The 26,148-nt window shown below is 48.6% G+C and overlaps 1 protein-coding gene and 1 long non-coding RNA gene across 2 annotated transcripts; one reads left to right on the forward strand and one right to left on the reverse strand.

Moving 5' to 3' along the window:
* Positions 1-1,096: 1,096 nt before the first annotated feature.
* Positions 1,097-19,016, forward strand: LOC145510854 (intercellular adhesion molecule 1-like). Its single transcript, XM_081503031.1, is given in 8 exon segments — positions 1,097-1,163; positions 2,933-3,202; positions 10,144-10,452; positions 10,821-11,108; positions 11,194-11,219; positions 11,222-11,450; positions 11,656-11,904; positions 19,009-19,016. Coding segments are annotated over 8 exon segments (1,446 nt in total).
* A 5,562-nt stretch (positions 19,017-24,578) lies between these two features.
* Positions 24,579-25,287, reverse strand: LOC145509490 (uncharacterized). Its single transcript, XR_014056111.1, has 2 exons — positions 25,145-25,287; positions 24,579-24,734 (listed from the first exon to the last, which is right to left on the reverse strand). It is a non-coding gene; the product is annotated as an uncharacterized LOC145509490 (long non-coding RNA).
* Positions 25,288-26,148: the final 861 nt, after the last annotated feature.

Here is a 26,148-nt window from a genome sequence, read left to right on the forward strand (position 1 = left end):
CTCCAGCACCACAGTTCAAAGGCATCAATTCTCTGCTGCTCAGCCTTTTTTATTGTCCATCTCTCACATCCATACATGACTACTGGAAAAACCATAGCTTTGACTATACCAACTTTTGTAGGCAAAGTAATGTTTCTGCTTTTTAGTAAGCTGTCTAGGTTTGTCATGGCTTTTCTTCCAAGGAGCAAGCATCATTTAATTTCATGGGTACAGTCACAGTGATTTTGGAACCCAAGAAAATAAAGCCTGTCACTGTTTCCATCGTTTCCCCATCTGTTTGCCATGAAGTGATGCGACCGGATGCCATGATCTTCATTTTTTTGAATGTTGAGTTTTAAGTCAGCTTTTTCACTCTCCTCTTTCACCTTCATCAAGAGGCTCTTTAGTTCCTCTTTGCTTTCTGCCATAAGGATGGTGTGGTCTGCATATCTGAGGTTATTGATATTTCTCCCTGCAATCTTAATTCCAGCTTGTGCTTCATCCAGCCAGGCATTTCGCATGATGTACTCTGCATATCAAAGTTAAATAAGTAGGGTGACAATATACATCCTTGACATACTCCTTTCCCAATTTGGAACCAGCCAGTTGTTCCACCTCTGGTTCTAACTGTTGCTTCTTGACCTGCATACAGGTTTCTCAGGAGGTAGGTAAGGTGGTCTGGAATTCCCATCTCTTGAAGAATTTTCCACAGTTTGTTGTGATCTACACAGACAAAGGCTTTATAAAGCGCTAAGCGCAGTGTAAACGCACAATCAAGGTCAGGTCCGCTCAGGGACGGGCCCCCTAGCGCCGGGAGCAATTCCGTCGTTTGTTTCACGGCCGCTGCCTCTAGGCAGCCCTCAGGATTTCAATTCGGAAATTCCGGTGCTCCGCGCCCAGCGAGGGGGAACAAAGCAAGATCCGGCCAGGCACTCTCTCAATCCGGAAAAGCCAGGGTCCGGGTTCTGGAGGAGAAAGTGCGAGGTTTCTCCGGAGCACCGCCCCCTCGGCCCTCCTCGGCCAGCCCAGCGGTATAAAAAGACCCGCGAAGCCCGGGGGGCCACAGTCCTTATCCGCGCCTCTCCGCCGCAGCTTGTCCGCCCCGCCTCCGCCTGCGATGGCTCCCGGCGCCGCCCCTGCCGCGCCGCTTGCGCTCCTGGCCCTGCTCAGGATTCTGCTCCCAGGTGAGTCAGGGGTGAGGGCTGCCGTCGAGTCAGCTTTCGGGATCCGAGGTGCGCCCTGAAGCCGTGGGAGGACCGGCTCCCGACCGGCTGGGAATAAGGCCATTCGTACTTAGGTCGCTGTTTCTAGGAAGTTGGGGTTAGAGGCACCGATTGCAAGTCAACAGCCGTGGGTTCCCATCCAGACCAGACCCTTCATGGCCTGACTCTGTGCTCTCGGACTGGGGATTGCCCCTCCTTGAGGATCTACAGGTTTTCCGCTGTAAAATGGAGACGTTTAACAGTGGCCACCTCGCAGTGGTTGTGTCCTGGCCCCAGGAGGTGGTCTGACAGTGTAGACACACGCCCCAACCTTAGGTAGACTGGAACCCCACACCCCCACCCCGCCATGCACATTCTGTTCCTCACCCGGTGCCCCTGGGAGAAGTCCTGGACTCTGCTCAGGGGAATTCCAGGGTTGACTTGCCCAGGGAGCAGAGGTTGAGAAGTGGGATGCCCCAGCAGCCCTTCCCCACCTCCAGCTAGGAGGAAGGGGAAAGGCGGGACAGCTGGTCTCAGATGGTGGTCACTGTCAGAAAGTAAGAGACTGAAAAATCCACACCAGCTCAACAACGAGTTCTGATCGGGATTCCAATCTGGATTCTACCCCTTTCTACCTGAGTAACCTCCCCTTTTGCATGGGGCTCTTGTCCACGGAATTGCCAGGCAAGCATGGGGCTCTTGTCCACAGAATTGCCAGGCAAGAATACTGGAGCGGGTTGCCATTGCCTATTCCAGGGGATCTTCCTGACCCAGGGATCCAACCTATGTCTCCTACATTGGAAGACAGATTCTTTACCATTTGAGCCACCAGGGAAGCCCCAGCCTCCCTTCAGGTCTCACCATTTCCCTCTGAAATGGGAAGGATCCCAGAATCACCCTTGGAGAACTCACAGAGCTGCTGTTTCCACGCACCTCCATCCTAGACGGAGTAGACCCAAAGCTGAAGGCAGAGATCATTTTGAGGGGGTCTGGGGGGGGTGACAGGGTTAGGATGGGTGGGCTCACACAGATATTTTTTCAGTTGGAAGGCACCATGGTCTGAGGGAGCTTATCAGAACAGACCACCTCCTTCTTTCCTGCAGCCACTGGCTACCTTCCCTGTGCTAGTGGGTGGTGTGGTGACTGTATTCGCCCACTTTACAGATAGGGGAAAGTGAGGGCCAGAGAAGGGAAACCACTTGTCCAAGTGGGGACCAGCCTGATTGGAACTTCTTCACCCTTGACCTCTTGGGAGGGAAACGGACACTGACTTCACGCCCCTCTTTTGCTAACATCCTCCATGGCCACTCAAAGTCCTCAGAATGAAGACCACATCCCTGGCATGGCTTAACACTGCTTACCTGATCTTCCTGATTTCATTTTCCCCCAACCTATCCCCTTACTCTGCTCCAGCCACCCTGCCTCAGGACCTCTGCACTTGCTGTTCATTTTCCTGGAGGTCATTTCCCTTTTCTCTGGAATAGCCCGCCCCTGCTCTGCATCCTGATCTCTGCTCACACGTTCCCCGGTCACCAAGGCACTGTCTGTTCTCCCATCCTGTTTCATCTTTCCCAAAGCCCTTGTCAGCATCAGTTGTTAATTATCTTGTTTACTCATGAATTTTTCCATCTCCCACACTGAAGGCAGAGTTTTGTCTTGTGCAATGCTGTGTTCCCAGCACAGGCTGGATGCAGTAATATTGATGAGCCCCAGTTGTCATGCCTGACCCCTCCCCCTGCTTTTGATTCCAGGGCCTGGAGGTGCCGGAACATCAATACATCCTTCAAAAGCCATCACACCCCGAGGAGGCTCTCTGAGGGTGAACTGCAGTACCTCCTGTGACCAAAAGACAATTTTGAGCCTAGAGACTGAATTAACCAAGAAGGTAGTGGACCGCGGGAACAACTGGAAGGTTTTTGAACTGAGTGATGTGCAAGAAGACCACATGCCGTTGTGCATCTCAGTGTGTCACAGTGAAGTGACGATGGCTTCACTTCGATGGACCTCATCGTATACTGTGAGTGGCTGCAGACTGGGTGGGTGAGGTGGACAGGGGAGTCCCAGCAGGTTGGAAAGCCTTTGTAACTTGGTGAGTGGAGGCAGGGTCTCATTGAGGGGCAGGAGGCCCATCTTTGGAAAGTCTGATGTCATCTGAACTCCCTCCTTGAACTTCCTTGGGGTGCCCTTCGAATATGGACAGGGATTCAGAACGTTCCAGAATGCTGTCTCTCTAGGCCTCTTTAATAAAGTGAGATGGTCCTAGATCTGACTCTTTTTAAAAAAAAACCGCTGCGGCGTTTCCTGGTAATGTAGAGGCACTGATATGGCCTGGGTTCAGTACCCGGTCAGGGAACTGAGTCCCTACAAGCCTTGAGACCAAGAAATAAATAAATAAGTAAAAGATGTGAATTAAAAGTAGCCCTGAGATTTTTTTTTTTTCAAACATGGTCAACAATCCAAAAAACTGGTGACAGCTGGGCTGGCAAGAGTGTGGGGAAGCAGACAGTCTGTGGACATTGCTGACAGAATGGGGGTACCAAGAGTCACAACTTCTGGTGGGCAAGCAGGCGTCAGTCCCCCAAATGTCACATGTCTGGGTCCTTTGACATAGAAAACCCACTTCTAGAAATTGTGCCTATAGGTATTCCCACTCACTAGGGAACTGAAGCAGGTAGGGGATTATTCACTGTGGCTTGATCTGGAAGGGCAATAGTTTGCAAGTCACTCAAATGTAGGGAACTGGGGGGACTTCCCTGGTAGTCCAGTGCTTAAGACTTCACCTTCCAGTGCAGGGGGTGAGGGTTTGATGTCTGGCCCAGAACTGGGATCCCACATGCTGCACAGCCAAAAAACCAAAACACAAAACAGAGACAATATTGTAACATATTCAATAAAGAGCTTAAAAATGGTCCAAAGTAAAAAAAAAATCTTTTAAAAAACATAGGGGGTTGAGCAGAGAAACAATGGTTCAGTCATCCCATGGAATAGTACGCAACTGTGTAAAAGAATGATACAGAAAATTTGAGGTATTGTCAAGTTCAAAAGAAGTAAGGTCTGCCCAGAATGACTGTCAAGGTACCACAGTGTTAGGGAGACATTGGGGCAGGGAGAGAGAGGTTGTGTTTCTGCATTAAAGAGCTCTGGACAGAAACACAGCAAAAGTAGCTGACTGTGACAAGAGAAACTGGGGTGGGAGGAGGGGCTCCAGAGAGGGCAGGGGATGCATTTTCTCCAGGTGCCTTTTATTTCCTGTGGACATTCGAAGTGTTACAGTGAGTTAGCATGACACAAGCAATAAATAGATACACGAAATTCAAACTAGGAGAAAATAAAAAAGGAAGAAAGAGGGATTTCTGTGGTGATCCAGTGATTATGAACCTGCCTTGCAGTGGAAGGAACACAAGTTCAATCCCTAGTGGGGGAACAAAGACATGCCTATGAGCAACTAAGTCCATGTGCTGGAGTGCTCCTCATGTGGGGGAATGAGGGGGAACATATGGCTTCCTCATTGATTTTCACTTGACCCCCTTGGAAAGGTCTAATGATGCAATGAGGCCTGAGGGACATTCCCCTTCACAGTGCCTGAGTAAAAGAAGCTTTGGGGCAAACAGTGGCTTTGTTTCTGGTTTGGGGAATGTTTGAACAACTGCTGGCCAAGTGAGCAAAGTCCCCAAACAATCTCAGTGGCCTCTGAAAACCCCCTGGAAACCTCCTCATGGGACCCTCTGCCTCAGCCTGAGATTGAAAGCACCCTCCAAGTTTGAGTCACGGCTCTGCTAAATTTCTCCCTCTTTGGGTTCCAGACTTTGCCTTAGTTTTCACTTCTGTGAAATGGATCACATAGTCACACCCAGTAACAAAGGGTCACCTAGGAGAGACTGTAGCTTGGTCCTGCCCCACTGCCAATATTTAGATGAAGAAGCATCTCTGGGTGGCTGAAATTTAGGAGAGGCCTCTACCTGGATTTTGAAGCATGCACAGGAGTTGGTAAAGACAAGCATGCTAGACAGAAGGAACAGGGCTTCCCTGGTTGTTCAGTGGTAAAGAATCTGCCTGTCAGAGCAGGAGACACAGGTTCAATCCCTGATCCAAGAAGATCCCACATGGCGCAGAACAACTAAGCCCGTGGGCCACAACACTGAAGCCTGCTAGCCTTAGAGCCCAGAATCCCCATCAGAGAAGCCACCCCAATAACAAGCCTGCACACCACAACTAGAGAGTACCCCCATTCACCTCAATAATAGAAAAGCTCACACAGCAAGAAGACTCAGCACAGCCAAAGATAAAAGAATAATTTTTTTTTAAGGGTAGACAGAAGGAACAGCCTGGCCAAAAGTTTGGAGTGGGGAAACAAGCTGACATGGGATTGGGGAGGTTAGAGGGACTGAATATCAATGGATTGATGTCATTGGAGCTGAGTTTGGCAGGACTTCGAATGCCAGACTGAGAAACTGAGACCTTCTCCTTCCTGTGATAGGGAGCCATGGAGAGCGTGTGAGCAGGCAGACATATAGAGCAGAGGGCTGACCTTACAGGAGGCCAGGGAGCAGCTAGCTGTGGAACCAATCCAGGTCACACATGTCGTGGGCAGTGGTGTGTACAAGAAGGGAGTAGCAGAGACTTCCCAGGTGGCCCAGTGGCTAAGACTCTACTCCCAGGGGACCAGGTTCCATTCCTGATCAGGGAACTAGACCCCACATGCTACAATTAAAGATCCTGTGTGTGCAATGAAGACCCAGCACAACCATATAAATACATTAAAATTTTTTTTCTTTTAAAGAAGGTAGTTTTCACCTTGGAGAAGGAAATGGCAACCCACTCCAGAATTCTTGCCTGGAAAATCCCATGGACAGAGGAGCCTGGTGGGCTACAGTCCATGGGGTCGTAAAGAATCAGACACGACTGAGCATGCACACACATTCCTCACCTTAAAAAGTACCCTCATTTCAGTTTACAGTCATCCTCTTAACTTCTGAAGTGGATTAATAGTAGTCCAAAAAAAACCATTATGAGTCTTCCCTGGTGGTACAGCAGTTAAGAATCTGCCTTCCAATGCAGAAGTTTCCTTCCCTGGCTGGGAAACTATGATCCCACATGCCAAAGGGCAACTAAGTCCAAGCACCACATCCACTGATGCTGAGCACTCTGGATCCCGCCCACCATAACTAGAGAGAAGCACGGTTTGCCACAGGGAAGAGCCTTCTTGCTTCAAGAAAAGATCTGGCATGCTGCAATGAGATCCACACACATAAGATAATAAATATTTTAAAGTAAATTAATAATAATTATAATGACACGAGCCCTATTCTCATTAGACCCAGTTTATAGCTTAGAAAACTCAGTCTTCCTTTCCCTAACCCCGAGGGCAGGGATTGTTCAGGTGGCAAAGTCACTCCCCCACTGACCATAGCAAAGAAGCAGAAAAGCTAGGAATCAACTCCAGCCTCCAGACATTTTAAGATCACTGCTCTCTCTTTTTTTTCTTTTGATGCTGGCAACCTGGGGAGAAAATGAACTCAGGTATGAAAACCAACTCGAGGCATCGCTGCTATTTAAGTGATACTTCAGGGCCTCTTGAGAAGGGACTAGAAGTGGGAGGCCTCAAGACCCCTCCCTGGGGAGTCTGAGGAGTGTCTCAGTTCTAAGCCACAGTTCATTGGGGCTCTGCTGGCAATTTCTACTGGCAGGAAGATCCAGGCTGGGAATTCTATTCAGTTCAGTTCAGTCACTCAGTAGTGTCTGACTCTTTGCGACCCCATGAATCGCAGCACGCCAGGTCTCCCTGTCCATCACCAACTCCCGGAGTTTACCCAAACCCATGTCCATCGAGTCGGTGATGTCATCCAGCCTTCTCATTCTCTGTCGTCCCCTTCTCCTCCCGCCCCCAGTTCTTCCCAGCATCAGGGTCTTTTCCAATGAGTCAACACTTCACATGAGGTGGCCAAAGTATTGGAGTTTCAGCTTCAACATCAGTCCTTCCAATGAACACCCGGGACTGATCTCCTTTAGGATGGACTGGTTGGATCTCCATCTCCTTGCAGTCCAAGGGACTCTCAAGAGTCTTCTCCAACACCACAGTTCAAAAGCATCAATTCTTCGGCGCTCAGCTTTCTTCACCATCCAACTCGCACATCCAAACATGACTACTGGAAAAACCATAGCCTTGACTAGACGGACCTTTGTTGGCAAAGTAATGTCTCTGCTTTTTAATATGCTATCTAGGTTGGTCATAACTTTCCTTCCAAGGAGTAAGCATCTTTTAATTTCATAGCTGCAATCACCATCTGCAGTGATTTGGGAGCCTCCCAAAATAACGTCTGACACTGTTTCCACTGTTTCCCCATCTATTTCCCATGAAGTGATGGGACCAGATGCCATGATCTTAGTTTTCTGAACGTTGAGCTTTAAGCCAACTTTTTCACTCTCCTCTTTCACCTTCATCAAGAGGCTCTTTAGTTCTTCTTCACTTTCTGCCATAAGGGTGGTGTCATCTGCATATCCGAGGTTATTGATATTTCTCCCGGCAATCTTGATTCCAGCTTGTGTTTCTTCCAGCCCAGCTTTTCTCATGATGTACTCTGCATATAAGTTAAATAAGCAGGGTGACAATATACAGCCTTGACACACTCCTTTTCCTATTTGGAACCAGTCTGTTGTTCCATGTCCAGTTCTAACTGTTGCTTCCTGACCTGCATACAGGTTTCTCAAGAGACAGGTCAGATGGTCTGGTATTCCCATCTCTTTCAGAATTTTCCACAGTTTATTGTGATTCACACAGTCAAAGGCTTTGGCATAGTCAATAAAGCAGAAATAGATCTTTTTCTGGAACACTTGTGCTTTTTCAATGATCCAGCAGATGTTGGCAATTTGATCTCTGGTTCCTCTGCCTTTTCTAAAACCAGCTTGAACATCTGGAAGTTCATGGTTCACGTATTGCTGAAGCCTGGCTTGGAGAATTTTGAGCATTCCTTTACTAGCGTGTGAGATGAGTGCAATTGTGCGGTAGTTTGAGCATTCTTTGGCATTGCCTTTCTTTGGGATTGGAATGAAAACTGACCTTTTCCAGTCCTGTGGCTACTGCTGAGTTTTCCAAATTTGCTGGCATATTGAGTGCAGCACTTTCACAGCATCATCTTTCAGGATTTGAAATAGCTCAACTGGAATTCCATCACCTCCACTAGCTTTGTTCGTAGTGATGTTTTCTAAGGCCCACTTGACTTCACATTCCAGGATGTCTGGCTCTAGGTGAGTGATCACACCATCGTGATTATCTGGGTCGTGAAGATCTTTTTTGTACAATTCTGTGTATTCTTGCCACCTCTTCTTTATGTCTTCTGCTTCTGTTCGGTCCATACCATTTCTGTCCTTTATCGAGCCCATCTTTGCATGAAATGTTCCCTTGGTATCTCTAATTTTCTTGAAGAGATCTGTAGTCTTTCCCATTCTGTTGTTTTCCTCTGTTTCTTTGCACTGATTGCTGAGGAAGACTTTCTTATCTCTCCTTGCTATTCTTTGGAACTCTGCATTCAGATGGGAATATCTTTCCTCTTCTCCTTGCTTTTCGCTTCTCTTCTTTTCACAGCTATTTGTAAGGCCTCCTCAGACAGCCATTTTGCTTTTTTGCATTTCTTTTCCATGGGGATGGTCTTGATCCCTGTCTCCTGTACAATGTCACGAACCTCTGTCCATAGTTCTTCAGGCACTCTGTCTATCAGATCTAGTCCCTTAAATCTATTTGTCACTTCCACTGTATAATCATAAGGGATTTGATTTAGGTCATACCTGAATGGTCTAGTGGTTTTCCCTGCTTTCTTCAATTTAAGTCTGAATTTGGCAATAAGGAGTTTATGATCTGAGCCACAGTCTGCTCCCGGTCTTGTTTTTGCTGACTGTATAGAGCTTCTCCATCTTTGGCTGCAAAGAATATAATCAATCTGATTTCAGTGTTGACCATCTGGTGATGTCCATATGTAGAGTCTTCTCTTGTGTTGTTGGAAGAGGGTGTTTGCTATGACCAGTGCATTCTCTTGGCAAAACTCTATTAGCCTTTGCCCTGCTTCATTCTGTACTCCAAGGCCAAATTTGCCTGTTACTCCAGGTGTTTCCTAACTTCCTACTTTTGCATTCCAGTCCCCTATAATGAAAAGGACATCTTTTTGGGGTGTTAGTTCTAAAACGTCTTGTAGGTCTTCATAGAACCGTTCAAATTCAGCTTCTTCAGCGTTACTGGAATTCTATTACCTCATGCAGAATGGAGACCCCAGCCTGTGGATACCCCACCCACAGATGGTGGCTTCAGGGGGTACTCAGGGGTTCGTTTTGAGTGTCCTGATATGTTTGACATTTCAGGGAATCACGAGTTCATTAAGGAACCCTTAAAAGGAAACTCCTGAAAGACCTCGAATCAGTGTGGGTGGCTCTCTTTCATTCTTTCTACAAACACAGACCACCTCCTGGGTGCCAACCATACAACTGGAGACAAAACAGACAAACATCCCTGCCCTCCTGAGCTGACATTCCGTGGCAGGAAAAGTAGAGAAACCAATGAACTCAGTCGATGATCTTGTATGTCAGAGGTGAGAGTTGCTGTGGAGAAAAATAAGGCCACAAAGAGAAGGAAGAACTTCTCTTTTTATTTTACAGCAAAATCTAGAGACTGGGCAGTTTAAGTGTAAGGTATTGCTGGGACTCCTGGCAATAGACTTTGAAGTTCCTTCCCATTTGTCATTCTCAGATGCTGCAATGAATAAAGAATTGTTTTGCCTCCTTCACAACCACTTGGGGACATCTCACCAGGTTATCCTGAAGCTCTTAACATTCCGATCTGGCTTAGGTGGTTTGGGGAGTGTTCTGGGGAGAAAGTGGTGAGGTTCCTGGAGCAGGTGTGTCCAGGGCCCCAACACACCCTCTGTGGGCAGGCAGCCAGCCTGTCCTGTTCACACAACACCCCTTTCCCCTGCAGGATTCCCGGAGCTCGTGGAGCTGGCTCCCCTACCCCTCTGGCAGCCTGTGGGTGAAGAACTCAACCTGAGCTGCCAGGTGTCTGGCGGGGCCCCCCGGGACCACCTCTCTGTGGTGCTGCTCTGAGGGGAGGAGGAGCTGGGCCGGCAGCCAGTGGGAAAGGGGGAGCCCGCCGAGGTCACATTCACGGTGCAGCCAAGAAGAGAAGACCATGGCACCAATTTCTCTTGCCACTGGGAACTGGACCTGTGGTCGCAAGGGCTGGAACTCTTCCAGAACACGTCGGCCCCCAGGAAGCTCCAGACCTATGGTGAGGCATTGGGGAGCCAGCAGAGAAGATGGACTGAGGGGAATTTCTTGTTGGGATGCAGGGTCCCTGGGGAGGAGAGGCCCCTGGCCATGGGGCTGCTGAGAAAGTGGCAACCTTGATTACAAAGGCTTCTGGGAAGAGCATCTTCTTGGCCACTGAGGTGGAATGTTCTGGGTGGGGTGCCTGCACTGCAGGATGATCTGAGAAGGCTGTGACCCAGGGCAAGTGGTACGTGTGTCCTGAGACAAGGGTGACCCAGCCAGTTTCCCTGGAAGAGGGCGTTCCAGGTGGGGGGATGGAAATGGCCCAGGAGAGGGCTTCAGGATGTCTCTGCCCCCTCTCTGTTTACACCGGCTCTGTCTCGCCAGTCCTGCCATCGACCGACCCGCACCTTGAGGCCCTCCCTGTTGTGGAAGTGGGCTTACGGTGGCCGGTGAAGTGCATGCTGGATGGACTGTTCCCAGCCTCGGATGATGAGGTCTACCTGGTTCTGGGGAACCAGAGGCTGGAAACCAGCATCATGTACCATGATTACTCCATCTTGGCTGAGGCCTGGATAGAGGGAAATGAGGAGGAAGAGGGCACCAAGTCCTTCAAGTGTTCAGTGAGTCTGGGAAACGAGATCCGGAAGACGCGAGAGAGCATGATCATCTCCAGTAAGTAGAAACCCAAGTGAGCCTTACGAGGGAGGTCAGGATAACACTGGGGCCGGGGCTCACTGTGTGTGCGCCCAACCTCCAGGCTTCCCGGCTCTCTCCCGGACCCTGGGAGCCCACCCGAGGTCTCAGAATGGACTACAGTGACCGTGGAGTGCGAGGCCCGTGCTGCAACTCTGGTGACGCTGAATGGAGCCCCGGCTGGGCCTCTGGGCCCAAGGGCCCAGTTGCAGCTCAACGCCAGTGCCGAGGACAATGCGCGCAGCTTCTCCTGCTCTGCTGAACTGGAAGTGGCTGGGCTGGTGGTCCAGAAACACCAGACCTGGGAGCTCCGTGTCCTGTGTGAGTGAAGCTGCTGGACAATGACCCCTAAGCTCCGAGACCCTAAGAGCTCCTGCCCTCCAAGGCCCACCCCACCCCCACCCTGGCGAGACCCTTACCCAAATTCCCACCTAAGTCTTCTTTCACATAGACCCAGAAGGTGAGTGGTGTCCAGATTCCTGATCTGCCCTATTCCCCCCACTCCCCATTTGCTGTGTTTCTTCAGATGGCCCCCAACTAGACCATCGGGTTTGCCTGGGAAACTGGATGTGGCAGGAAGGCTCAGAGCAGACCCTGAAGTATGAGGCCCGGGGGAACCCAATCCCCAAGCTGAACTGTAGCCAGAAAGGGGACAGGGCTTCGCTGCCTATCTGGGACCTGAGGCCAGTCAAGCGGGAGGTGGCAGGCACCTTCCTGTGTCAGGCCACCAGCGTTTACGGTGAAGTCACCCGTGAAGTGGTCGTGAACATGCTCTGTGAATGCTGGAGTTTGGGTCTGGGAAGGGACTCAGAGCTTCCACTGCAGGAGCAAGGGGTTCAGTCCCTGGTTCAGGTGCTGAGATCCCACATGCAGTGTGGTCAGGCAAAAAAACAAAACAAAAAAAAACCAGGCTGTTTGCCCTGCAGTTTCCCACAGTTTGATATTGGCTGATGGCATCCCCTTATGTCACTTAACGTGTTCCTTTGTCACCAAATTCAAGAAGCGAAAGCCATAATTCATTCTAGGTGGTGCTGGAAACACTCACCAGGAGGACAGGATTCTGCGTTTCTCTTTCCATTTCTGAGGACTACAACTGATCAAGAGGTTCACGTGTCATCCACCTGATCCTACCTTTGTAAACTCTCTGACTGTTCCCTAATGATTTGATCCTCTGTGGACAGTTACTGGGACCTGTCATTTCATTAGCCACCTTCAAAGGGTTTCTAATCCATCTCTCCATCCTCACACTCTGTACATCTTTCTCATGTATCTACGAAGCAAACGTACTTCCTCAAATTCAGACATCTAACATCTACTGCCTTTCCCTAAGTGTCCTGTCCGAGAATAGTTAAATCTGTCATAAAAGGCAAATGGAGGTGGGTAGGTGTGACTCATTGTCAGCAGCATTTGTGATGTTAGTTTTAAGAGTGCATATTCTAAAGTGAAAAACAAAAACAAACATAATTTAATCGCAACTCCAACACTTGACATTCCAAGTAGACTTTCACAAATTGCCTGACAAGTCTCCGCTGGTTTCATTGTCTGTAAAATGGTAATCTCAACCTCAAATGCAAAATGGCCCTGCCACTTTGGAAAACAGTTTAGCTGTTTTCTCAGAAAAGCAAACCTAAACTTAATATGCAGCCTGGAAATTTGACTCTAGGTATCTACCCAAGAGAAATGAACAGATACGTCCACACAGAGACTTGTCTGTGCATATGTACAACAGTGTTTTTCATAATAGTCCTAAAGTGAAAACAACTCATCAACTGATGAGTTGGATCCATCAGCTGATGGATGGATCAACACAATTTGGTTCATCCATATGATGGAGTATAACTCAGCAAGAAAAAGGAACAAAACGCTGACACATACTAACATAATGGAACTCAAAATAATTATGCTTACTTAGTGAAAGAAGTCAGACACAAAATAATATAAATTGTATGACCCATTCTATAAAAGGTCCATAAGAGACAGATCTATAGAGACAGAAAGTAGATTGGTGATTGCCTAGGGTTGAAGGCAGGAATGGGGATTAATTGGAACCAGGCATGAGGATTCTTGGAGTGATGTAAGTGTTTCAAAAGTGGATAGTGATGACAATCGCACTACTTCGAAAGTTTACTAAGGAAACATTGATTTCTGTTCTTAAAATGGGTGAAAATTTTGTGGCCTCTAAATTTTGCTTCAGTAAGCCTATTTAAAAAAGAATTAAAACCTTTAAATACATATTGAACACTCTATTTTGTTTCTACCCTCAGAGATCTTACATGGTAGTAGGGGAGACAAGCCACAAAAGCAAATATATGATACAATGTTAGGAAGTAATTTCCATGATTGAAAACAGTGTGGAGGTTCTTCATGGGATTAAATGTAAAACTACCATATGATCCAGCAATCTCACTTCTAGGTATATATCCAAAGGAAATGAAATCACTCTCTTGAAGAAATATCTGAACCCCCATGTTCTTTGCAGCATTACTCATAGTAGCCAAGATATGGAAAAAAAACCTCAGCATTTGTCAACAGATGGTTGAATAAAGCAGAAGTGCTACAGGGCCTTCCCTGTTAGTTCAGTGGTTGGGAGTCCGTGCTTCCACTGCAAGGGGCATGGGTTTCATCCCTGGTCAGGGAAGTAAGATGCCACATGCCACTCAGTGCAGCCAAAAAGAAAGAAGAAAGAATCATCAGACACATATACACACAGGAAATATTATTCAGCCATCAAGAAGGAAATCCTACCATTTGCAACACCATGGATGAGCCTGGAGGACATCATACTAAATGACATAAGCCAAACACGGAAACATAAATACCATATTTCATTTACATGTGAAATTTAAATCAAATGCACAGAAGCAGAGAGTAGAAGGGTGGTTGCCTGGGGCTGGGGGCAAATTTGATTGAAGGATTTAAGCTTTCAGTTGTTAGATGAGTAAGTTCTGAGGATTTAATGTACAGCGTGGTGATTATAGCTGATAACACTGCATCGTGTAGTTGGACAGTAGTATTCTCACTATACATACAAAAAATGCTAGCTAAGGACATCTCTGGTGGTTCAGTGGTTGAAACTGCGCTTCCAATGCAGGGGGTGCAGGTTCAGTTGCTGGTTGAAGAACTAAGATCCCTCAGGCTGTGTGGTGTGGCCAAAAAATGAAAAAGAACCAAGTGAGGTGATGAATGCATTAGCTTGATGGTGGTAGTCATTTTACAGTGGGTATATATATATATCAAATCATCATGTTGTACACTTTAAATATATGTGATTTCTATTTGTCAATTACATCGTAATAGAGCTGGGGGAAATGCTTTTTAAACTTCCAAGTGAAGAGGTTGTGAAATACAGCTCCCTGGGCCCTACCAGGACCTGCAGAATTTGCCTCCAGGGCCTGCTGCTGCTGCTAAGTCACTTCAGTCGTGTCCGACTCTGTGCGACCCTATAGACTGCAGCCCACCAGGCTCCCCCGTCCCTGGGATTCTCCAGGCAAGAACACTGGAGTGGGTTGCCATTTCCTTCTCCAATGCATGAAAGGGAAAAGTGAAAGTGAAGTCGCTCAGTCCTGTCCGACCCTTAGCGAACCCATGGACTGCAGCCTACCAGGCTCCCCTGTCCATAGGATTTTCCAGGCAAGAGTACTGGAGTGGGTTGCCATTTCCTTCTCCCTCCAGGGCCTAGGACTCCACATTTTCACCCTGGACCCCTCCTGATGTGCCCCATCCATGACTTAACTGTTTTCAAAAGGCTGATTTGGGGCTGCTTTTAGGCTCTAAGATATTGTAAGATATTGTCCAGAGGAAATATGGCCAGGACAAGCTCACTGCTTTGTCACTTTCATGGGGCTAAATCGGTCCTTCTCTTCCCAGGTGATTCCACAGCCCCAGGGGACTTTTGGCAATGTCTGAGACATTTTTGTTGTTCCCCCTGGGGTGGGGGTGCTGCTGGCATCTAGTGGTAGATAGAGGTCAGTTCAGTTCAGTTCAGTTCAGTCGCTCAGTCGTGTCCGACTCTTTGCGACCCCATGAATCGCAGCACGCCAGGCCTCTCTGTCCATCACCAACCCCCGGAGTCTACCCAAACCCATGTCCATCGAGTCAGTGATGCCATCCAACCATCTCATCCTCTGTCGTCCCCTTCTCCTCCCGCCCCCAATCCTACCCAGCATTAGGGTCTTTTCCAATGAGTCAACCCTTCGCATGAGGTGGCCAAAGTATTGGAGATTCAGCTTCAACATCAGTCCTTCCAATGAACACCCAGGATTGATTTCTTTTAGGATGGATTGATTGGATCTCCTTGCAGTCCAAGGGACTCTCAAGAGTCTTCTCCAACACCACAGTTCAAAAGCATCAATTCTTCGGCGCTCAGCTTTCTTCACCATCCAACTCTCACATCCATACATGACCACTGGAAAAACCATAGCCTTGACTAGACGGACTTTTGTTGGCAAAGTAATGTCTCTGCTTTTAAATATGCTATCTAGGTTGGCCATAACCTTCCTTCCAAGGAGTAAGCATCTTTTGGATGTCCCTAATCCCCCAAGTTATTATTTTTTTTAATAGTCACAACACAAAGTACAAAATAATGTGGTAGTTTCTTTACCGTCAGCCGAAACTGCCTTCTGGTGTGTGGGCCCGGCCAGGTGACCACAGTGACCCATTGACTGGACAGCTCCTCCCTGAAAACATCTCTGGGATGCCTCTCGGGACTGGCTTCAGAGGCTCACAACACACTCTTCAAAAGTCCTCCATGGACATAAATTGTGATCCTTAAAGCATCATATTTGACCAAGAGAAAAAGAAAAATCTGACAGTCCAGTGGTTTGAATTCCATGTTTCCAGTGCTGAGGGTGCAGGTTTGATCCCTGGTTGGAGAACTAAGATCTTACACACCTGCTTGCATAGCTGAGTTACTTTGCTGTGCATCTGAAACTGACACATCATTGTAAATCTACTATATTTCCATTAGAAATAATAATACATTTTTTGATTAAAAAAAAAAAGTAAAAAGCAATTTAGAGCAAATAGTAGGAAAGGATACAGAGGCTGAGTGGGAAATGCTGAGCTAAACTCATACCATTACCAGCCTCTCCCTCTGCCTCTCATCAGTCCCACAGGGAACCAAGGCTCCAAGAAAGACAATTCTATTGCTCTGACAGCTCCCAGCCTAGTCATCGAGATGTTTAATAGGGTTCAGCTGTTCATAGCACAGCTGAAAACAGGAAACAGGGTGAAGAAAGAGGTCAGAACTTGTTGCTCCGCACTGCAATTCTTTGGCCAGATCAAGGATGAAAAAGGCATCAGAAAAAGTGATCCCTGACTTTCCTGGTGGTCCAGTGGTTAAGAATCTGCCTGCCAATGCAGGGGACACAGGTTCAGTTCCTGATCCGGGATGGTTCCACATGTGGCTGGGAAACTAAGCCCGTGCGCCACAACTGCTAAGCCCGCGAGCCTGCATTGTAGAGCCCGAGCTCCACAGTGAGAGGAGCCACCACAAGGAAGGGAGCCTGTGAACCACAACTAGAGACTAGCCCCTGCTTGCCACAACTAGAGAAAGCCCACGAGCAGGAATGAAGACCCAAGCAGTCAAAAATAAATAAATAAATACTTTTCAAAAAGATTTGGTGTCAGGAATGTGCTAATAATCAGGGCATAATATGTGAATTAGTTTCCTAGGCTGCCTTAGCAAAGTAGCACAGAGGCAGGCTTCAACAATAGAACTGGGATTTCCCTCCTAGTCCACTGGTTAAGACTGATTGCTTCCACTGCAGGGGGCATGGGTTGACTCCCTGGTGGGGTAAGTTCCATCTGCCACAAAGTAAAGCCAGAAAGAAGAAGAAAAAAAAAACTAATAATGTAAAATAAATGTAGTAACCTGATTTTTAAAAGTCAAACAAATAATAGAACTGTACCGTCTTACAGTTCTGGAAGTCAGAAGTCCATGATCAAGATGTCAGCAGGGGACTTCCCTGATGGTCCAGTGGTTAAGAATCTGCCTGCCAATGCAGCGGACACAGGTTCGATCCCTCAGAGGACACAGATTCAATCCCTCCTGTGGGAAGATTCCACATGCCATGGAGCAGCTGGGCCTGTGTGCCCCAGTTAAACCTGCCCACCTAGATCCTGTGCTCTGCAACAAGAGAAGCCACTGCAATGAGAAGCCCATGCACCACAACTAGAGAGTAGCCGTCGATCACTGAAGCTAGAGAAAGCCTCCACAAAGCAAGGAAGACCCAGCTTGGTAGTAAATAAATAAACATTATTAAGAAAAAAAGATGTCAGCAGGGTTGGAACGTCCCTGTTGTCCAGTCGTTAGGACTCTGTGCTTCCATTTGCTGGAGATGTGGGTTCAAGGCCTGGAGAAGGAACTAAGATCCTTGCATGCCTGGTGGCCCAGCCAAGAAAAAAATACGTATCAACAGGGCTGATTCCTGTTGAGGCTGTGAGGCAGGCTCTGTCCCATCCCTGTCCTCTATCTTCACGTGGTTTGTTGGTGTCCTTTGCACTTCTCTGCATATCCAATGGGCTTCGCTGGTGGCTCAGATAGTAAAGAATCCACCTTCAATGCAGGAGACCTGGGTTCCATCCTTGGGTTGTGAAGATCATCTGGAGAAGAGAATGGCTACCCACTCCAGTATTCTTGCCTGGAGAATTCCATGGACACAGGAGACTGGCAGGCTACAGTCCATGGGGTCACAGAGGCGGACACGACCGAGTGGCAAACACTCTGCACTTCTTTATTTGATTGATCACCATGATCTCTGTCCTCATCTTCAACTGGCATAGTCCCTGTGTGTGTGTGTATTCAAATTTCCCCTTTTTATAAGAGCCCCGGTCATGTTGAGTTAGGGCCCATCCAAGTGATCTTTTCTGAACTTGACGATCTGCAAAAACCCTGTTTCTAAATAAGATCACAATCTGGGGGTCAGCACTTTCCCTCCTCTCCCTGGGAAGAGAAGTAGTTGAACCCATGACAGGATGGAATGAGACTGGCCATGAGGACTGTGGAAGTAGGCACATGTGGCTTTATCACATGTCCTCTTCACTGTTGCCTATTTTGAAATTCTATGCAATTAAAATCTTTTTTAAAAAAGAGAGAGAGAGATGGGTGAAGAGGTTTCTTCAGGGGAGCTGTTGCTGCATGCAAATCCCTATCACACTGGCACTTCCCTGGTGGTCCAGTGGTTGGGAGTCCATGCTTTCACTGCTCCTTGTGATTCAATCCTTCCTCAAGGAACTAAGGTCCCACATGCCCCGCAGTGAAGCCAAAAAAAAAAACAAAAACAAAAAAACCCTATCATACACTTTTAGGATGTAGGTTAACCCAGAGCTCAGAGAGAAAGAAGACTTCATAGCCTTTGAAATATATCTTGAAGACAAAATATATCCTGAAGACAGAACACTCAAGACTGAGGCTGACTTTGGCTTAAGAAAGCTCAAGTGAGGTAATGGGGCTGGGATCTGATATCCTGGAGATCCAGAGGGCGAGAGGAAGGGGGCTGTGATCCAGAGTGAAGGTGTCTGCTTATTGGTGGTTGGTGTGGAAGACCCATTGGGCTTCCCTGATGATGGCTCAAATGGTCAAGAATCCACCTGCAATGCAGAAGACCTGGGTTTGATCCCTGGGTCAGGAAGATCCCCTGGTGAAGGGAATGGATACCCACACCACTATTCTTGCCTGAAGAATCCCATGGCCAGAGGAGCCTGGCAGGCTTCAGGCCATGAGGTTACAAAGAGTCAGACACGACTGGGTGACTAACCCACACACACACACCTAGAAGCCCACCAGGAGAGATGAGAGGGTAGATTGACCCCAAGGGCTGAGGAAAGAGCCATAGCCCATACCAAAGGTGCCTCCATCTCACACTTCTTTGGTGATCAGGTGGCTAAGACTCTGCTCTCTCAAGGCAGGTGTGTGGGTTCAAAACCTGGTCAGGGACCTAGATCCCACATGCTGCAGCTAAGACCCGGTGATGTGTGCAAGCTCAGTTATGTCTGACTCTTTGTGACCCTATGGACTGTACCCCCACCAGGCTCCTCTGTCCATGGGATTCTTGAGGAAAACTACACTGGAGTGGGTTATTGTACCCTCCTCCAGGGGATCTTCCCAACCTAGGGATCAAAACCCAGGATCTTATGTCTCCTGCATTGACAGGTGAGTTCTTTACTACCAGCATCACCTGGGAAGACCTGGAGAAGACAAATAATAATAATAATACATTTAAGAAAAAAGATGCTGGTGGACTCCCTGATAATCTAGTGGTTAAGACTCTGTGCTTCCACTGCAGGGGGTGCAGGTTCCATGGCTCAGGATAGGACCACAAAAAAAAATAAAAGAAAAGGTGCCTCCATCTAGTAACGATGTACCCAGAAAAGAAGAAACCTTGAAAAGCTGCTCAGAACACTTGAGCACACTGCTGGGGAACCTAAAGAAGGGCAAGCTGCCAGCCCAGGAGGAGCTGCCCTGTGGTGCCTCCTTACACCTCGGTAGGAGACCCAAAGGCTGGTGAGAGGAGGCGAGGGGGACAGACAGAGGGTCAACAGCTGGGGGACCAGGCCCTTCTGCTCTAGCAGGACCTCCAGCTGGGAGAGGCCTGACCTGGGCTCCCATCCAACACCAAGTTCAGAGATTTGAATGTGAGGCTGATGTGGACCTGAGTCCCAGGCAGGATTCGCAGCTAGTGGCAGGGCAGAGTCCACCACAGAATAAACTTTCAGTGAGCTGTGGTTTTTTCCGTAGTCATGTACGGATGTGAGAGCTGGACTATAAAGAAAGCTGAGGGCCGAAGAATTGATGCTTTTGAACTGTGGTGTTGGAGAAGACTCTTGAAAGTCCCTTGGACTGCAAGGAGATCCAGCCAGTCCATCCTAAAGGAAATCAGTCTTGAATATTCATTGGAAGGACTGATGTTGAAGCTGAAGCTCCTATATTTTGGCCACCTGTTGGGAAGAACTGACTCATTTGAAAAGACTCTGATGCTGAGAAAGATTGAAGGCAGGAGGAGAAGGGGATGACAGAGGATGAGATGATTGGGTGGCATCACCGACTCGATGGACATAAGTTTCAGTAAGCTCCGGAAGTTTGTGATGGACAAGAAAGCCTGGCGTGCTGCAGTCCATGGGGTCACAGAGAGTTGGACACGACTGAGTGACTGAACTGAATTGAACTGAACTGAGTGGATGGAGGAGCCGAGTTCTGTTCCAATCAACATCCACATGCCATGCAATTTTGCTTTCCACCCTAGGGCTGTTATGAGGAACTGTGATGCGAGAGTGAACTCATCTGTGGGGAAAAAGGAGGAAGTCTGTGGTCCTGACCAGGAAGTTTGAGGCGGAATTCTCAGAGCTGAGTCGTAAGGAAACAGACAACTTGCCACTACTGCTATCTGTGCATGAATGGTCTTTTGAATTTTGTTTATCTGTCTATTTATTTACTTATTCATTCTTCTGGCTGTGCTGGGTCTTTGTTGGAGCAAGTGGTCTTCTCTTATTATGGAGCATGGGCTCTAAAGTTTGCAAGCTCAGTAGTTTCAAGGGTTTAGTTGCCCTGAGGCATGTGGGATGTTAGTTCCCTGAGCAAAGATTGAACCTGTGTCCCCTTCATTGGAAGGCAGATTCTTAACCACTGGACCACTAGGGAAGTCCCATGAATGATATTGGGGTTTTTTTTTTTTAGTTTTTATTTATTTATTTTTGATTGCGTCGGTCTTTAGTACTTGCAGGCTTTCTCTAGTTGCAGCGAGTAGGGAGGGGACACTATTCTGTAGTTGTGGCATGAGGGTTTCTCATTGCAGTGGCTTTTCTTGTTGCAGAGCAGGGGTTCTAGAGCGTGGGCTCAGAATTTGTGTGTACCAGCTTAGTTGCCCCGAGGCATGTGGAGTCTTCCTGGACCAGGGATTGAACCTGGTGGATTCTTAACCACTGGAAGTCCCTAATGGTCTTATTGATATCTCACTGCCACGCTTTGCAGGATGCATTACCATCCCTTTCTGCAGCTGTGGCCATGAAGGTAACACCAGGGGAAGTGGCTTCTCAAGGTCACAGCTCGTGTCTGGTGCCCCTTGGCCCCATCCCCTCAGCACTTGCTGGCCCCTGCACATCACAGCCCTGTTTTGGGCTCACCACTGGACATGTCAGAAGGACTGGGGAACCACAGTGAGATACCACTTCCACTCTGGTGGCTCTGGCAGTAAAGAATCTGTGTGCAGTGGAGGAGACCCAGGTTCACTCCCTGCATTAGGAAGATCCCCTAGAGAAGGGAATGGCTACCCACTCCAGTATTCTTGCCTGAAGAATCTCATGGACTGAAGAGCCTGGTGGGCTACAGTACATTGGGTTGCAAAGAGTCAGACAGGACTGAGCCACTAATACACACCCATTTTGATGACAATCACCATAATAATTAAACAAAATATATGTTGGCAAAGATGCGGAGAAATTGGAACCCTGGAATCTTTGTTTGTTGCTGGTGGGAATGTAAAATGGTACAGCTGCCAGGGAAAACAGTCTCACAGTTCCTCAAAACGTTCAACACGAAATTACCATGTGACTCAACATTTCCACTCCCAGGTAGACACCCAAAAGAAATGAGAAGACATTCATACCAACACTTGTACAGGAATGCTGATAGCATCATGATTCAGAATAGCCAAAAGGTGGAAACTACCAAAGTATATCCATGAATGAAAAACAAAACTTGATTTGGCCTTACAATGGAATGTTACTCAGACGAGGGCCTGAACAATATGGAGGTTCCTCAGAAAATTAAAAATAGGACTATCCAAACATTATAAATCAACTCTATTTCAATAAATATATAGAACTAATGTATGCTCCAGGCATTCCTCTCCTGGGTATTTATCTGAAGGAAACAAAGCTGTTCCTTTGAAAAGATAGCTGAGAATTCCCTGGTGATCCAGTGTTTGGGACTTGGCACCTTCATTGTGGGGGCCGGGTTCAATCCCAGGTCGAAAAACTAAGAGCTCACAAACATGAAGCTTTAAAAAAAAAAAAAGGAAAGAAAGAGTGAGGACTTCCCTGGTGGTCCAGTGGTTAAGAATCCACTGTCCAATGAAGGAGTTTCAGGTTTGATCCCTGTTCAGAGAACTTGCCACAGGGCAATTAAGCCCGAGTGTGGCAACTACTAAGCCTGCTCACTAAAACAAAGAGCCTGGGAGCCAAAAAAGCACAAAGATGTCTGGACCTTGTGTTCCCAGCCCTGTTACAACCTGGGGGGATGAAATCCTCTAGTACCTTTCATAAAAGCAGTGGGACAGGAATCCTGGGTTGGAAGAACAGCATGTACGGAATGCTCAGAGAATAAGTGAAGTTCATTCATTCAACCAACACTGCCTCTAATGACTGGACATTGATTCAGGTGCTGAGGCTGAGAGATTCCCTGGCCTTCTGGCATTCACACAAATAGAGGTGATATAATCAAGTCAGTCAAAAGAATTTTGACCCGTGAATGAGTTTCAGTAATGACACCATTAGAGCAAGTGACAGGGAATGATTAGGCTGTGGCCCAGGATGGAAGGGGCCAGATGAGCATTGGGAAAAGGTTTTTTTATTTAAAAAAAAAAACAAAACTTCCCTGATTCTGGGAAAGATTGAAGGCAGGAGGAGAAAGGGAAGACAGAGGATGAGATGGTTGGATGGCATCACCAACTCAATGGACATGAGTTCGAGCAAGCTCTGGGAGTTGGTGATGGACAGGGAAGTCTAGTGTGCCGCAGTCCATGGGGTTGCAAAGAGTTGGACACGACTGAGCGATTGAACTGAACTGAATGTATTTATTCATTTATGGTTGCGCTGGGTCTTCATTATTGCCCGGGCTTTTTTCTAATTGCAGAGAGCCATCTTCTCATTGCAGTGGCTCCTCTTGTTGTGGAGCACAGGCTCTAGGGGTGAGGGCTTCAGTAGCTGCAGCACTCGGGCTCAGTAGTTGTGGTGTATGGGCTTAAATGCCCCGAGGCATGTGGGATCTTCCTGAACCAGGGAAGGAACCATTGTCCCCTGCATTGACAGGCAGATTCTGATCCACTGTACCACCAGGGAAGTCCTCAGGAAAGCTTGTAAGTGGAGGCTGAGGCCCCAAGGGCTGGCTCCATCAGGGATGAGAGGAAGTGAATTCCAGTTCAAGGGAACAGCAAGGTGGTCACACCCAAGCTCAGGATGAGTTCCGAGCAGGCACAGTGCCCTGGAGTGCACTTTGGGTACTTCTGCCCTGGTGCACAGCCTCTAGTCTGCACTGGAGCCATTCCTCCCTTCCTGAGACTGCCAGGCACCCTGGAGGAAGCCCTGCCCTTCCTGGTGGCTTTGGAAAGGGGATGGGGGAGCATCTGCTTCCCTTTCTTTCAAGAAAGCACAAAGAGAGTGCAGATGGAGAGTGCGAGTTTCTTCTGCCAAACTGTCCCTCATTATCATCCCATCCTTATCTCAGGAAAGGGCCCTCCACCCTCTCAGGACATCAGAGCCGGACCAGGGAGCTGACCTTGACTCTGCCCTGCCCCCAAGTCCCAAAAGTGCTTGTGCCCTGCTGCCAAAATGAATGCCAAATTGGACCACATCTCCAGTCTCCAGGGCCCACTCCAGGCTCCATCATTGCTCCCGGTTTCCTGATTCCACCCTGTCCTCCACCAAACCTCCCTTCCTTCCCCCGCTACTGTAGCTCCTGCTGTCTCAGAAGGGTGCCTGTAAATGCCCGAGTCAGGGGTGTCTCCCCTCTGCTCAGAATCCTCCACGGTTCCCACTTCACTCAGAGGAAAAGCCAAAGTTCTCCCCAGCCCATGCTCTGCCCATTCCCTCCCTGCCCGCCTCGCCCCCAGTTCCCTCCCTCCTTGCACTCCAGCAACAGCAGCCTCCTGGTTTTTCCTTAAGTCAGTTCCTACCTCAGGGCCTTTGCACATCCAGTGCACTTTGCCTGGTACATTCCTTCCCTGATATAATCAGGACTCACTCCTCACCTCCCTCTATTTCTGGCTCAAAATCACCTTCTCAGTCTTTCCCGGAATACTCTATTTAAAGTTTTCTGAACATTTCTATTCCCTTTCCTGCTTTATTTTTTTCTTAGCACTAAGCACAAGCTACATCTCCATATCTGTTCTTTTTTAAACATTTATGCATTTATTTAGCTGTGTTGAGTCTTAGTTGTTGCTTGGGTGATCATCCATCTTCTACTTGGGGAATCTTTAGTTGAGGCATGTGAACTCTTAGTGATGCCACGTGGGATCTAGTTCCCTGACCAGGATGGACCCTGGGCCCGGGCATTTGGACAGTGGAATCTTAGCCAGTGGACCACCAGGTAAGTCCCTTTATGTATTTTATTTTTGTTTCTGTTGCTCCTACATTTAATAACGATCTCTGCATAATGGCAGGAATTTTGGTCTCTTCTGTTCATTACTGTGCCCCCAGCACCTGGAACGATGCCTGGCACACAGTAGGTTCTTTAAATTTTCTTTTTACTTTTGGCTGTGTTGGGTCTTCTCTGCTGTGTGGCCTTTTCTCTAGTTGTGGAGAGTGAGGGCTACTCTCTAGTTGCAGTTCACTGGCTTCTCCCTGAAGTGGCTTTTCTCGTTGTGGAGCACAGGCTTTGGAGCGCTTGGGCTTCTGTAGTTGGAGGACGGGGACTCAGTTAGTTGTTGCTCCCAGGCTCTAGAGCACAGGCTCAATAGTTGTGGCGCATGGGCTTAGTTGCTCCGAGGCATGTGGGACCTTCTCATAGATCTAACCCGTGTCCCCTCCATTGGCAGGCGGATTTCTTACCACTGAGCTACCAGGGAGTCCACACTCTAGGCTGTCAACACAGTTTTAAGTCACTGTGGAGCTAGAGAAGGAACCACGGTTTACGGTTTTAAAACCGCCGTAAAACTTGGGCCGCGCGGGGGAGCTCTCCGCCAGCGCACTTGGGGTCCGGGCCAAAATAGTGATCTGAACTTGCTAAAAACCCGCCGGAAAGTGACCCCAGCAGAGGATTTTTCCAGACCTTCCTAGGGACGTCCCCGGCCCCCACTCAGCACCTTTTCCCAGGCCGTTTGGGGCGGGAATTCAGCACTCTCCACCCTTAAGAAGAAAGATCCCCGTGGAAATTCCTTAGGAACAATCTAGGCGGAGCGAGGAACGCTTTTCTGGCTGGGTAGTGACTCGCAGCCCCTTCCCCTTCTGCGGCGCGACCTTCTTGGCCTTTCTCTGGTCTCCATGGCGACGCGGCGCACGCCCCACAACAGGAAGCCTTAGGCGGCGAGGCTCCGCGCTTGGAGACTCCAGGATCCCCAGCCTTGAAGGGACGGTTGCCGAGTTTGTGGATCACCCGCGCAGGCGTGGCCTGAAGCGGAGGGCGATGGCGTGCGAGCAGCTTAAGTGCGCAGCGCCGGACCTCCCAGCATCCCGCGCCCCTTCCCTACAAATGCAAATAGAACAAGCCCGGGCGAACTCCCGCACCGATTTAGTTTTGGCGCCTGGGGTTGGAGTTTCAGAAGCTGCGCGCAGAGGGCGGGGGTTTGAGCGCCCCCTCTCCTCCTCCATTCCGGGGCCTGGGAGCTACCTCAGTTTCCCTGCAGAGGGCAAGGGTTCGAGCGCCCCCACTCCCCGCCCTGGTCAAGGTCTTTGGCCTCAGTTTCCCCGCGGAGCCTGGGAACAGCAACTCGCTGCGTCAGGACCACGAGGCTTCCTTCTTTTTTTCCCTGGAAGCTGTAAAGACGCCCCCGTGGCCGAGGTCCAGGCCGAAAGGGGAAGCGATGAGTGGGGGAGTAGGAGCGCCCATCCGTGGGGGATGCAGCGCCCCGGATGTGATGCGCCTTGCTTCCCCTCCAGGGTTCACAGGCGTCTGGAAGTGCCTGGGCCTGCTGCGGTCGCTTCTCGAGAAATCTCGGTGTCATCTGGGCGGGTACTTGGCCCTTAGGGCAGGGGCACCCGTGATCGGGAGCGCCCCAGGAGGATCCTGGGCCCCCACCGAAGCGAGGGACGGTCCACTCGATTAGAGGCCTGCTTGCGCTGGGGAGTTAGACTTGAGTTCGAATGCCCT

This window comes from Giraffa tippelskirchi, chromosome 6, assembly GCF_054371585.1.
Source record: "Giraffa tippelskirchi isolate mGirTip1 chromosome 6, T2T-mGirTip1v1.2.pri, whole genome shotgun sequence".
NCBI lineage: Eukaryota > Metazoa > Chordata > Mammalia > Artiodactyla > Giraffidae > Giraffa > Giraffa tippelskirchi.